This window comes from Lactuca serriola, chromosome 5, assembly GCF_051521515.1.
Source record: "Lactuca serriola cultivar US96UC23 chromosome 5, Lser_US96UC23_V15, whole genome shotgun sequence".
Lineage (NCBI taxonomy): Eukaryota > Viridiplantae > Streptophyta > Magnoliopsida > Asterales > Asteraceae > Lactuca > Lactuca serriola.
Genome location: NC_136412.1, coordinates 243,345,851 through 243,359,091, shown reverse-complemented (window position 1 = coordinate 243,359,091; position 13,241 = coordinate 243,345,851). Strand labels below are relative to the sequence as shown.

At 34.5% G+C, this 13,241-nt stretch overlaps 2 protein-coding genes across 2 annotated transcripts; both read left to right on the top strand.

Annotated features, from left to right (window-relative positions):
- Positions 1-5,906: 5,906 nt before the first annotated feature.
- Positions 5,907-6,541, top strand: MEE9 (maternal effect embryo arrest 9). Its single transcript, XM_079001996.1, has one exon. It carries the CDS (start codon positions 5,987-5,989, stop codon positions 6,434-6,436), a length of 450 nt encoding a protein of 149 aa, XP_078858122.1. The 5' UTR covers positions 5,907-5,986; the 3' UTR covers positions 6,437-6,541.
- Positions 6,542-8,870: 2,329 nt separating this feature from the next.
- On the top strand, positions 8,871-12,418 carry LOC145050328 (uncharacterized). The gene is made up of 3 exons (XM_078998596.1): positions 8,871-9,213; positions 10,149-10,904; positions 11,004-12,418. Exons 1-3 carry the CDS (start codon positions 8,871-8,873, stop codon positions 12,416-12,418), a joined length of 2,514 nt encoding a protein of 837 aa, XP_078854722.1.
- The last annotated feature ends 823 nt before the right edge of the window (positions 12,419-13,241 follow it).

The window sequence follows — 13,241 nt, the reverse complement described above, 5'->3', positions numbered from 1 at the left end:
TTGAGTGCTTTCGAGAGATCTTGAAGGAAGAAGCAAGAAGGAGCAAGCCAAGGATTAGCAAGAAAGTCCCTATCTCCCTTCCGAGATCGATTCTAGACCCTTGTAAGTGTTCAAGACTCCACATTTTTTATAATAGGTTACTAGATCTTGGATTTTTGTCCCATTTTCATTATAATCTTGTTAGTTGGGATGGTGAGATGTCATAAATATTGAAACTTTATGAATCCATGGATCATTTGGAGTAGTTCATGGTTTAGATCTTAAGTTTGGTTGGTTGTTACAAATGGTATTAGAGTTGGGGCACGATTTGATGTGTTTGACGGGGACGTCGAACCCTATAAAGGGGGGTGAAGGTGGGTGGCTACATGCACCTGATCCTACATCGGTTGGGAATGAGAACTAAACATTCCTTATGAGGGTGAGGATACCTTCCTTATAACAACGTGTTTTAAATCCATGAGGGTAGCATTTCCCATAAGAAGTTTGCAGTTAAGCGTGCCCAAGCGAGAGCAATTTAGGGATGGGTGATCCCCTGGGAAGTTTTCATGTTAGGATCCCAAATCAAACAATATTGTGATACATACTGGAGGGGATGTTACATAAGGTGTAACCATAACTCTTATGCCTTCCCTGTCAAACTTTTAGAATTCTTAGCTTGATGGTGGTGCATAAACTTGCAATCGCTCTTCATTCTCTTATGGACGTTTAGTCCTAACCTTCGGATTACGAATTCGACCTTCATCGGAGACTCCTGCTCATTATCCAACATACTCGATTCATAATAAGACCTTTACTTTAGCTATTGTAACAGACCGAATGGTCACACTCTAATGACATTCTATCGCATGATGCAATGGTTAGACTCAGGTTTATTATGAATCGTACTCTAGCACATAAGACACCTTCCTTCATGTTCTAATGTGGTACAACCACATCATTATAGGTAGCATTTCTAGCTACTGGTGCTTAGCATTAACGACGGTTGTGATACTTCTGTCGATTGCTTCGATTATCTTTTCCTTGAATTTCCTGACTAAATTCAGGTACAACATCGAACATGGTTCTCTAAACCAAGTAACTTACTTCGTAGATATTAATCATACTCAATTTGATATGAACACTAGGGTTGGAATAACATTTATCTTCGTAGTTATCATCGAAACGAAGGTAATGACGGAAACAAACAAAACAACTCAACTACTAGTGTCTTATTAACCTTGTGAATTTTCCTAATCCAAGTGCGAGTCCTGTGCTTCAAGTAGTATAGGCCTCTACTACCTTTCACACATACTTATACTCGTCTCATGAATTGCCTCATAGTCCCCAAGTTACTACTCCTAAAATCACAAAACAATTTAACATATACGAATGTGTCCAAGTAAGCATATGTCCTAATAGATTCTACTAGGCGCTCTTATGCGTTTTACCACATACATACGAATTTTCATCGTCTCCTCTTTGGTGTTATTTCTCCTCATCATTTGTGGTTCAGCTTATTTTACAGTCTTACTATAACTTCCTTCTTTTACCTGACCTTTATTTGAACAATTGGTACAATGAATCCTCTCTTATCTCCGTGGAGCAATTTTTCTGGTTTTCTCCATTTGCTCAGCTAGCATCGCCTGAACCATGGCTTGAACTCCTGCCATCGTGATTGGTTCAGATGCTGGTACAACTTCTTGTGCATTCTCAATCATACGTCGAGGTTCAGGATGTTGCTTTTCGTTATCATTTCTTGATATGCTATGTGTTCTCACCATGATGATCTGTACACCAATACATGCATTCAATGAACCGAGACGCAAGTTTATTATGACGGGGAAGGCTTTATTTATGTTTAGACACATAATCCTCCTTATCACCGCGAAAAGTTATATGCTAGTTCTAATACATTAATTTATACGTTTAGAATCATGAACACATAAAGTTTCCTAATCCAAGTTGGCAACAGACCTTAAATCTAGTCAAGTAATAGCAGTTTAGGCAACCTAAAGCATGCTATAAATCATTTAGCACATAACATCAAAGTAGGCATCTTATTTCTAAAGTATTCTAGTGATTGTGTCAACTCATGTATACTACCTAAAATATAATAGACACATATCTCACGATCATTGCTTAGCATTCTAAGTTTAAGTCTACAAATCCTACAATATTCCTAGTTCCTTAAACTAATGCTCTGATACCAACTGTGACATACCCATTTTTCACGGTCAAAAAACCCTTTCATCTATGCTTATTTTAAAACAAAATATTCTTTATATTGCGGAATTTGTCCCATAAATAGTATTTTGGAAGAACTGTTATTTTCGAAGAAATGTTTTCATTGATTATCAAAAACTTGGGATGTCATAACTGATACAAGAAACATAATCATTACAAGCATTACAAACATGGCCTATATTTCCTTGAATCTTTCATCAGATTCAAAGATCATTATCTTTGTACTGCTTCATGTGATACAAAAAACTGAGTGGGTCAGGTTGAGAAACATGGTGAGTACATAGAGTTTTCAACCAATAATATTATAATCTTTAATTATATATTTTCAACAATCAAACAACTCAGTTACCCTAACCCGTTATCCTCACTTTCTAATCCTTAAACAATGATCTCAAGTGATCTCTCTTAAATGATCTTTATCAGTGACGATCATCATCTATTCTACCTTAAACATTTAGGCACAATAGTAGGATAGTACTTTGGGCACAACACAACATTACGATAGTACCTTGGGTAAACACAATAGTACGATAATACTTTGGGTAAGCACAACAGGTCACAACTTATTATTTCGCCCAACCTTTTACTAACTAATATTTTCCTAGATGGCTAGGCACAATAGTACAATAGTACTTTGGGTAAGCACATCAGGTCACAACTTTATTATTTTGTACAACCTTTTATTAACTAATATTTTCCTAGATGACTAGGCACAACAGTACAATAGTACTTTGGGTAAGCACAACAAGTCACATCTTTATTATTTTGCACAACCCTTTACTAACCTATCACAACCTCCCATTTATTATTCCACACAACCCTTCACTAACCTAGCACAACCTCTCATCTATTGTTTCGCATGACCTTTAACTATCCAATCATATTTTAAGTATGATTAATATATAACTTAATCACGTAATAGTCATATCATGTTACATAGATATATTAAGCACAACTAAATAACACACATAACATTTAACCATTTAGAATACTTGTATTTATGTGTAAGTTGAAAGTAACTATGCACTCACTTATTAAAAGTGGGTGACTGGTGAATTCGGCAGCGATTCGCCTAACACCTTGACTTTTCCTTTGATCTGACCTAGGTTCCAACCTAGGTTCAATTATCACTAAGTCTTAGTCTAATATTTACTCGTGACTAATGATAGTCTAGATTCCTAAACAACCCCAATGTCTACATCAAGATCTATCAAGTAAGGAGCAACCAAGTAAGATCATATCGGATGTAGGATTCATTTGGTATACATAGTATACTGTTTGGAAATCTCACTTTAAACACCTCACTAAATCTAGCCTAAACATCACCCCCGTAAGTAGATTAATCAGTATAATGACTTGGAATCAGTGATAAATCTTATTTATAAATTCATAACAATGACTATGAATATAAATATAAGTTACATTTAAATAAAGATACGTGCATCTTAACTTACATATATTTTCTAACAAATAGTTAGAAATTGCACTGGTAGAACTTCAACTCGATAACTTCAACTTGTTGGGCTTTCAGATGCTTCAGAAATTATGATCTTAGAAAGTTTAGAGATGAAACGATGAGTTGTGAGGAACAAGAGGGTATTTGACAACTATTTATAGAAGATTTTCAGGGGAGGCACGCCGCACAACCTACCTAGCATGCCGTGCCCTGGGTAGGTGGCGGTTCCTCCGCCCAAAAAGCGACACGTGGTGTGTGAGCTGTGGAGTTGCGTGGTAAGGGGGCAGGTACAGGCTGAAATTTCAAAAAATCATATCTCGATCATACAAGCTATGTTTTCAACGCTCTTTATATCCACGGGTAGGTATTTCTGAGTACTACAACTTTAATTTAGACTATGTCGGCTAAGTCTTAACATATCTTAAATTTAACAGTCTACAAAGATTACACGACAAAGGACCGTGTAAAATTCATAACATTTTCATATGAACTCCGTTCTCGGCTGTCTTTATATTGATGGACTCTTACTCACGATATCTTCAAGTCTCATTTATATTGTTTTGGCCAACAATTAATCGGTTTGAATTTCAACTTTTGTGCTAACACAACTGTGCTGAAACTTTGAAAAAATATAACATCCTCATATGAGGTCGGATTTAGACGTTCTCTATATGCGTGCTCTCGGTTTTATGATTACTACGACTTTCATTTAGTTTTCTTAGGCTAATAAGCAACCTATCTAAAATTCATTTTTTTACGACGCGCATAGTCGTGTCGGTTTAATCGCGAAAGTTCAAAAGTCACATTCATACGAAGTTGGATTTCAGCGTTCTTTATGTGTACGGAATCCTTGTTACACCTACTGCAACTTTGGATATGATTATTTATCATAAATAACCTTCTATCAAAATGGTGTTTTATCGCTTATCGATAAATTCCATAAAAGACTTATAATATGTAGTTTGCGATGTGCAAGACTAACGATCTCCCTATTTAAGGGATCAAACTATAATAATTATCACTTATTATGTCTTAATTGTCCAACCTAAAGTTGCGAGTGTTACAGTGAAACTCTAGGTTTGAACTTTTCTATGTTTTCTTTTAAGGTATTGGCAAAACATAAGCATCCAAAAGCTTTTAAATGAAAGTACTTTGGGCTGGAACCATAAAGAATAAAGAATGAAGTTTGACATTTGAGGACTTTCGATTGAAATCTATTGATGAGATACGTATGCACGACCTGTTTCAAGTAAGTGTTTGTGTTACGCTTCACCACTCCATTCTATTGGGGAGAACTTTGACACGTTGATGCAATGTTTATTGTTCTTGTGAAAAATAGGATGCTTCAAGCTAGAATCAAGCTTAAAAACGTTATGTGATCTTATCATCTTGATTTTCTTATTGAATTGGGTTTTAATCATTGCTATAAATCCTTTAATGATTTGAAACACATTGCTCCTTGTACTAATCAAATGTCTCTAAGTTGTTCTTCACAAATCATCAACCAAAGTCAAGAAATAAGATTGATCTGTGTAAGTTTTTATGTTGTAAGGTCCTCATGTGTCAATCCTAATCCTTTAAATCGGAATGTTTGATATTGTTTTTTTTTGAATTTCTCATTGTACTAATACTATGCAGTTTTCTTTAACATATTTTTAGTTATTTTTAATAATATCCACTATTCTGAAAAAATAAATATAAATAAAAGAAGAAAGTATTTTTGTACTAAAAGATGATGTTTCTATTTAACCTCTCTATTAAAAAATTAATAATTAAAAAAAAAGGTATAAATAATAGTCGTTGTGTCCAATTTTGTCAATCAAACCGTTTGCGGTCTGTATTTCATCATTGCTGAAAAGAATATTTTCTTGAAAATCCAACTATCTTTTTCTTATTATTTCAGGTACATAAATTCCTATCTTATTCCCTGCCAATGAATGAATATTTTATTCATTACAGAATATTTTTATAATTATTTACAGTCAAATATGTCCTAGTAAAAGAATCGGGTAAGAAATATATCTTAAAAATAATGTTTATTTTAAAAATTATTAATTTGATAGACGTATTTAAGATTTTAAGGGCACATGGTGTATTCCTGTTATTTACTTTTATCAAAATATAAGTAAAAATGTTTTTTCTCTTTAGTTTATACACTCATAATTCAAAATAAAATAAAATAAAATAAAAAATATATAGAAATGTGTCATGTTAAGATGCTCCACTCATTCTTATCAGTCCACTCCACTCACCCAACAAGTAGTAAGAAGCAGAGTGCCAAACACGCCCAAAACACTCAAATCCGCCATGGAAGCTCTGATTTCTCAGTTCACTTTTCTCTCCGATCAATCTCTCCATGATAAAAACTTCGATCCATCAACGATCGAAGATCTGATGAAATTATTCGAGCTCGAATCATACAAATCATGGGCGGCGATGGAGCTCGAACATGAGACAGAAGTGGCAGCGGCTGAGGATTCGATGAAAGAAGCGGAAGATTACCTCGATTCCGCCATGGAAAGCGCGATGGAGGAGTTCAGAAGGTTTGAGGAAGAGATGGAACGCGAAGCGAACAAGGAGCTACAGGGATTGTTGTCGATCGGAGAAAGTGCGAGGAGGTTGGGTAAATCCATGGAGAAAGCGGCGAATTTCGCTTCTAACAAGTATATTGAGGCGGCGTTAAATTCCGCAACGTCGTCGATGAGATCGGCGATGAAGGTGGTTTCCTCTAATTCAAAGAAAGTTCATCCTTCTTAAATGTATTCTATCATTCGACTGTAAGCCAATTCCTGAATCAGCTTATCTGCAATCTGTTATGTTGTTATGGTTAGTCAAGACATCTATGGAAATCTATTTGAATTATTTACATTTTGTCAATAAAACCTGTGTTAGTGTGGTGTGATTCGTGAATACTTTAAGTGTATCTTGAAGAAATAACTGATGAGTGATGATGACGATGATTCATTTTGTACAACTTTCATGGATCCTTGATGTTAACTAGATCCATGTAGCAGGGTTTAAGTTGCAAGCCCTTTCCAGAAGATGAGTTGATAAGATTTACTGTAGAATTATGAATTTGCAAAGCTGAGTGAAAGGTTCACTGACTTCAGCACATGTCCTGGGCCCTTAAATGTTACTCCCATTATGCTTCCCAAAAAATAGTTGTAGTCTAGTAAAAAGTAAAAACATATAAACATATGATTATTATTAGGGATAATATAAAAAGTATATTCCCAAAATGATCGCTTGTTGTTAGGGGATTATACAAAATAACCAAAGATTTTGCAATCCATAAAAATGACCATCCAATCATATATGGGTCATTTCGGATCCGAGGACCAAGGGTTCTACCCGTTTATATGGTCATCCTATTTAAAGAGAGTGTGGAATGTGTTATCCAACACATTGAAGAACAACGTTTTGGATTATCTCAAGGATTTCAACGAACAACAATGTATTTGCAATTGTAGGAGATAGTGTGAACCATGTTAGTTCTATACTTTTAATGTCCATGTTTTGTAGTTAAATATTCAGAAAAAACAGTGTTCGAGATGAAAACTCTAGTCCAAAATCCGAAGGATATTTCTGAAATGGGGTTGATTTTATATTTTCTATGTCTTTTGTAGTATTTATGTTACATGAATCATGTTCGATTTTGTATTAGGTCAAGATATAAGTAGATATTTTTTTTTGAAACGATAAATCTAATCTAATTCTAAACTACTCTTTAATTCCATTTATATCCACAATGAAACTTGAACTTTCAACCTCAATAAGTGTGGGCAACACCAAAATGTCTTGACTCCTATTAGTCAACCTCAGTTCTTTTGCCAATTCTATTGCACCAACATTCATAACATACTCTGTTTGCACCAACATTCATAACATATCTTTGTAGGTCTTTGATTGCATGATTTTGGATACTGGTTTCATATCTTTGTAGGTCTTTGATTGCATGATTTTGGATACTTGTTTCTTTAGGTTAGTTCCACCTGGTTCCACCTTAATTCTATGCTATTGATATGATCTAGGACTTGTATGTTTATAATCATGATAACTTAGGCGTTGTTTGTTTTTTCGAAACGAAAATGACTGAAGTCTGCGGACAACCTCTGCAACCCTCTATAGCAGAAGAGGGGACCAAACGGCTGCAACATGTAATAAAAAGTCTGTTTGTTTTTTAACCTCTGCAGATTGTTGCAATAAGTTAAGTAAGGTGTGACGAGGTTTGAAACAGAGGGTCAAATGCTGCGCCCCGCATCATGTTTCCTCCGGAATGACCATTATGGAGTATCCTTACGTATTCAGACCAAAATTTTGAATTTTGAATTTCGGAATATATTACGAAAAAATCCATATCTCGATTTCATTTCGGATCTCGACTTTTCGATACACTCTGACACGACACTCCGACTCTCCTATTTCAATCTTTCGACTGTCCGATTCTGACACACTAATTCAGAACTCCGATTCAAAATATGGAAGACAATCACTATGACTCGGTTGTTTTACGAGGAAGTCTTTTATTCCGACTTAAGATTTTTGTTCATATTCATTAGAAAATAGTGTTACAAAAAAAAATTGTATTATGGAATGCAAAGAACACCTCCGAAATGAACTTACCACGTTCCAGAGTGCCAATATATGATGTCAGTGCATTAGAACCAACCCAAAAGTAGTTTGGTTGTTTATAGAGTGTTATTATACATCCAAATCCACTATAACTGGAAGAACTCTGTTGGCTGTTCCTCCTTCTGAGACGTTATAGAAACCCCGTGCCATTCCGTAGGGAGGGCGTTGGCCGTCTTGTCGACTATGTTCTGCAACATAAAATTACATTCCGAAATTGGTCCGGACAACGATGAACAGGTCTGAAACACAAAAAACTTGTCCGGAACACGAGGAACGGGTCCGAAATGTTGGTCAGTTTGCAATCTAGAGTTTATTTATAACAACCTTTTATTTATAGCACGACAACATTTTTAATGCATCCATTACATTGTCTTGTAAAGCCAAAATCGGTGGGGATATTCTTGCAGCATTCAAAGACAGACCGACATGCGAGACTATGTTCCAAAATTCATGTTTTGGGAGGTGGTTAGATATTTCTAATGTAGATGAGGATCCTTTGCTTCTACATTATGTCTTCTGCTACGAAGTTATCACAGAACCCTGAAGCGAAGTCAATGAAATGGTTTTTGAGATTGGGGGTTACGAGCTGTCTTTTGGTAAGAAAGAATTCTGTCTTGTCACCGGCTTCCGCTTTGGAGATTATTTTCTTGCCTCTGGTTCTGGCGCCACTTTCCGTTCCCGTTTATTTCATATGGTCGCGTGGAATGCCTTTGTCAAATTAGACGATGTAAAGAATGTGTTTGGTCATTCGCTTAATGACTTATCGGACGAGGATATGATCAGTGTATATCTTTTATATCTGTTAGAGAAGGGGTTCAATGGACGGTTGGCTAAACAACATGTTTTAGAGGGGTATTTCGCTTTGGTATCCGACTTTGATGAATTCAACAAGTATCATGTCGGTAATTTATAATTACAAATTATAACTAAGGGTAATTAATTATCACTACTAATATTTTTTAGAAATTTAATTGATATTTTTTTATGTTGCACATATCCATGCGGGAGGATAACTTGGGATCAATTATACTCATAATTAATTACTGTATTCAATAAGGTTGACAAACACACACACACACACACACATATATATATATATATATATATATATATATATATATATATATATATATATATATATATATCCGGTCGAACCAAAAGAGAAACAATCTCAAAAAATGACCTACACCCAAAACGACTTTTCATATCCTCGTCCGATAAGTCATTAAGCGAACCAAAAGAAAACATTACTATTTACTCAATAAAGGCATCGGAGGTTACCAATTTCATTTAGGAGTTATCACATTTGATTAATTGATTACAGCATTGATTGTTCATAAATCCATAAGTATTCAAGGTAATTGATTATTCATAACTCATAACGTAGAAAACTCTTAAAATAGAAATCACAATTTCATTTAGCAGTTATCAACTTTGATTAATTGATTGTAATCGTGAACTCCTAATTTGATTAAAAAAAACTTCTTTCTTTGATTGTAAATTTGTAACCATGAACTCAGAATCGCAAGTGGATGTAACCCCAACTTAGAATAAGCCTTCCCCAAATTACATAAAGTAAGTAATCTCATTGGTCATAGAGAGTTAGAGACAATCAAACCCCAACTTTGACCAATCCATTTTTCTTTTAATAATCATTAATTGTGCTTATATCAAAGTCAGGCCTTCAATTAATAAAACACCAAATATGTTGTTTTAACTTTTAAGTAATGACATTTCCTCATTACATTGATACTACCTTATTAACTTTAGTGATAGATTATAAAACATTTATACAATATCATATTTAATTCCTAACTTGAAAGTAATGAACTTGTAGTGATGAAGTCTAAACAATCATCCGGTAGTCAAAAACGTAAAAAAAGAAAACTAGATGAAGAAAAGAGAAAGGTCGACGCTGGTGCTCTAGATAAGTTTATCCGTAGACAACATGTTAAAGAGCCTGTTGAAGAGCATGTTGAAGTTGATATTGAACACCAAGAACATGTAGAAGTAGAAGTAGAAGAGACAGAAGAGAAACAGCCCGTTAAAGAGCTTATTGATATATGTGATCCAAGAAGGTGGGATAAACTTAATTATGAGGAGATTAAACTTTTGGTCGAAAAATGTCCTAAAAGAGATACTAGTATTATGTATGGTCCCTACAATAAATCTGGTAGACGATTTTTTACAGCTTTATATACAAGAACTTTATCAAATTTGGAGAAGTGTGATAGGGGATGGCTAGTATATTCGAAAGAGCTCGACAAGGTATTTTGCTTTTGTTGTAAAGTGTTTAGAAAAGGGATTTCGAAAGGTAAATTGGGCGATCAAGGTTATTCAGATTGGCACCATGTTACCAGTAGAGTTAAAGAACATGAAATTTCCTTAGATCATCTCACAAATAGGAATAAGTTGTTTGATATGCGTAAACGATTGAACTTAAACGAAACAATTGATAAAGTTCAATATGAGCAGTTTAAGAAAGAAAGAGACTACTGGAAACAAGTCCTTTTGAGAATCATTGCAGTAGTGAAGTTTCTTGCTAAACATAATTTAGCATTCCGTGGATCAAATGAAAAGTTGTATAAAAAAGGTAACTATAGATTGTATATATTTTTTTTCAATTCCAACAAATACTTTTTTGTTAACTATTATGACTGATTTCATTTCTTATATGTAAAATGTATAACAGGTAATGAAATTTTTTTGGGTGTCATTGAAATGTTGGAAGAGTTTGACCCGATTATCAAAGAGCATGTGCGACGCATCACAAATGACGAGCTTCATGTGCATTATCTTGGGCACACAATCCAAAACGAACTAATACTTTTGATAGCTCAAGAAATTAAAAAGGAACTTATCAAGAAGATAAAGGAAGCAAAGTACTACTCAATCATACTTGATTGTACTCCTGATTCAAGTCACCAAGAACAGATGACTATAATAGTGAGGTATTTAAAGTTATCATATAATTCTGTTACTGTCGAGGAGTCCTTTTTAGGTTTTTTGAATGTTGATGATACCTCTAGAAAAGGACTATTTGATATTACACTTGAGGAGTTAAAGTCTCTTGGTCTTGAAATTGATGATATGCGTGGTCAAGGCTATGATAATGGAGCAAACATGAAAGGAAAACACCAAGGAGTGCAAAAGAGATGTTTAGATATAAATCCTAGAGCATTTTACACTCCTTGTGGTTGTCATTATCTTAATCTAACATTATGTGATATGGCTAACAAGTGTGTTAAAGGAAAGAATTTTTTTGGATTCATCCAACGCATTTATACTATCTTTGCAAATTCTACCAAGAGGTGGGAAATTCTGAAAGATAATGTTAAAGCATGGAGTCTTAAGTCATTATGTCAAACTCGTTGGGAAAGTCGGGTTGAGAGTGTAAAGGCTATTAAACTGCAACTTGTTGATGTACGAGAAGCTTTACTTCAAGTTGGAGAAAAAGATAATGATGCTGCAATTGCAAGTAAAGCAACTTCATTAGCAGAAAAAGAACTTGGTGACTTTGAATTTTTGGTATCAACTGTTATCTGGCATCAAGTACTAAACCATGTGAATATTGTGAGTAAAATCTTACAATCAAAGGATATGCATCTTGATAATGCTATTACAGAAATAAACAAATTGATTGGGTACTTCAAGGATTATAGAGAAACTGGTTTTTCAAAAGCGATTGGTGAAACTAAGGAGATTGCTATTGAAATGGGTATTGATCCAATATTTCGACAAAATCGTTTGATTGAAAGGAAAAAAAGGTTTGATGAGAGTTCAAGCAGTGAAGAAGTTTCATTTACACCAGAAGAGAATATCAGAGTCAACTATTTCTTATACATTGTTGATCAAGCTATTTCTTCTCTTGAGACAAGATTTGAACAATTCAAAGAGTATGACAAAGTATTTGGTTTTTTATTTCCACATAAGTTAAGGGGAACTGAAGATAAAGATCTTAAGTCGTCTTATCATCGTCTTGAAAAAGCACTCAAGTTTGAAGAAAGATCGGATATTGATGCCGATGAACTTTATACGGAGTTGAAATTATTTGAGACATTGGAAACCAATGAATTTAGCAACCCTGTAGATGTTTTGAAGTTTTGAAAGAACTTGATTATTTCCCAAATGCAAGCATTGCATATAGAATATTGTTGACTATTCCAGTAACGGTGGCATCTGCAAAAAAGAGTTTTTCAAAATTAAAGTTATTGAAATCTTACTTACGCTCCACAATGTCCCAAGAAAGACTTAGCGGCTTGGCGATGATATCTATCGAGAACGAAATCTTAGAGAGTATAGACTGCGAAGAGTTGCTCAACCAATTTGCTATCAAGAATGCTAGGAGAGCTTCACGGATCATCGGTTAACTGCTACGATATGCAATTATTTATTAAATACTATGGTTTTGATATGTTTATTGCTATAAAGGTTATCGTCGTTTTAAAAAAATATTAGTTTATATAATTTAATTTGTTACACGTTAAGGACTAAGGCCCTTTTTTATTCGGCTCGTCCTGGGCATTTGAATCCTCAGGGCCGGCCCTGCTAATACATGATTTTTTTTTTTCAGATATGGATTTTTGAGACTTTTCCTGTGAGTAGTTTGTTTGGTACCCGACAAGAAAATGTGATCCCTTGAGCTGTTGCATGGTAAAAAAAATGAGACCTTTACAAAAGACTTAGTGCAACCAGATTATAGAAATCGACGATGTATGGTTAGTTATATATTTTAAGATTCTCTTTTATATGTATAATTTATGTGTATTTATAATCTTATAATTTTTTTAGCAGGATAATAGACTTGTACAGAAGTTGGAGCCGACAAATGCTGAGAGCCATGCTTAATGGTAGATAGTTAGCTCAATGTGAATTGGTCGTCCTGATTTTCCCGACACAAAAATTCATAAGGCACCTTCCTTAACACTGT

Bases quoted from the DNA above. Each gene is read 5' to 3' on its own strand.
- LOC145050328 (XM_078998596.1), top strand. From the start codon at position 8,871: ATGGTTTTTGAGATTGGGGGTTACGAGCTGTCTTTTGGTAAGAAAGAA. The intron at 9,214-10,148 runs GTAATTTATAAT...ATGAACTTGTAG, and splicing joins ATTCAACAAGTATCATGTCG to TGATGAAGTCTAAACAATCA. The intron at 10,905-11,003 runs GTAACTATAGAT...AATGTATAACAG, and splicing joins TGAAAAGTTGTATAAAAAAG to GTAATGAAATTTTTTTGGGT.
- MEE9 (XM_079001996.1), top strand. From the start codon at position 5,987: ATGGAAGCTCTGATTTCTCAGTTCACTTTTCTCTCCGATCAATCTCTC.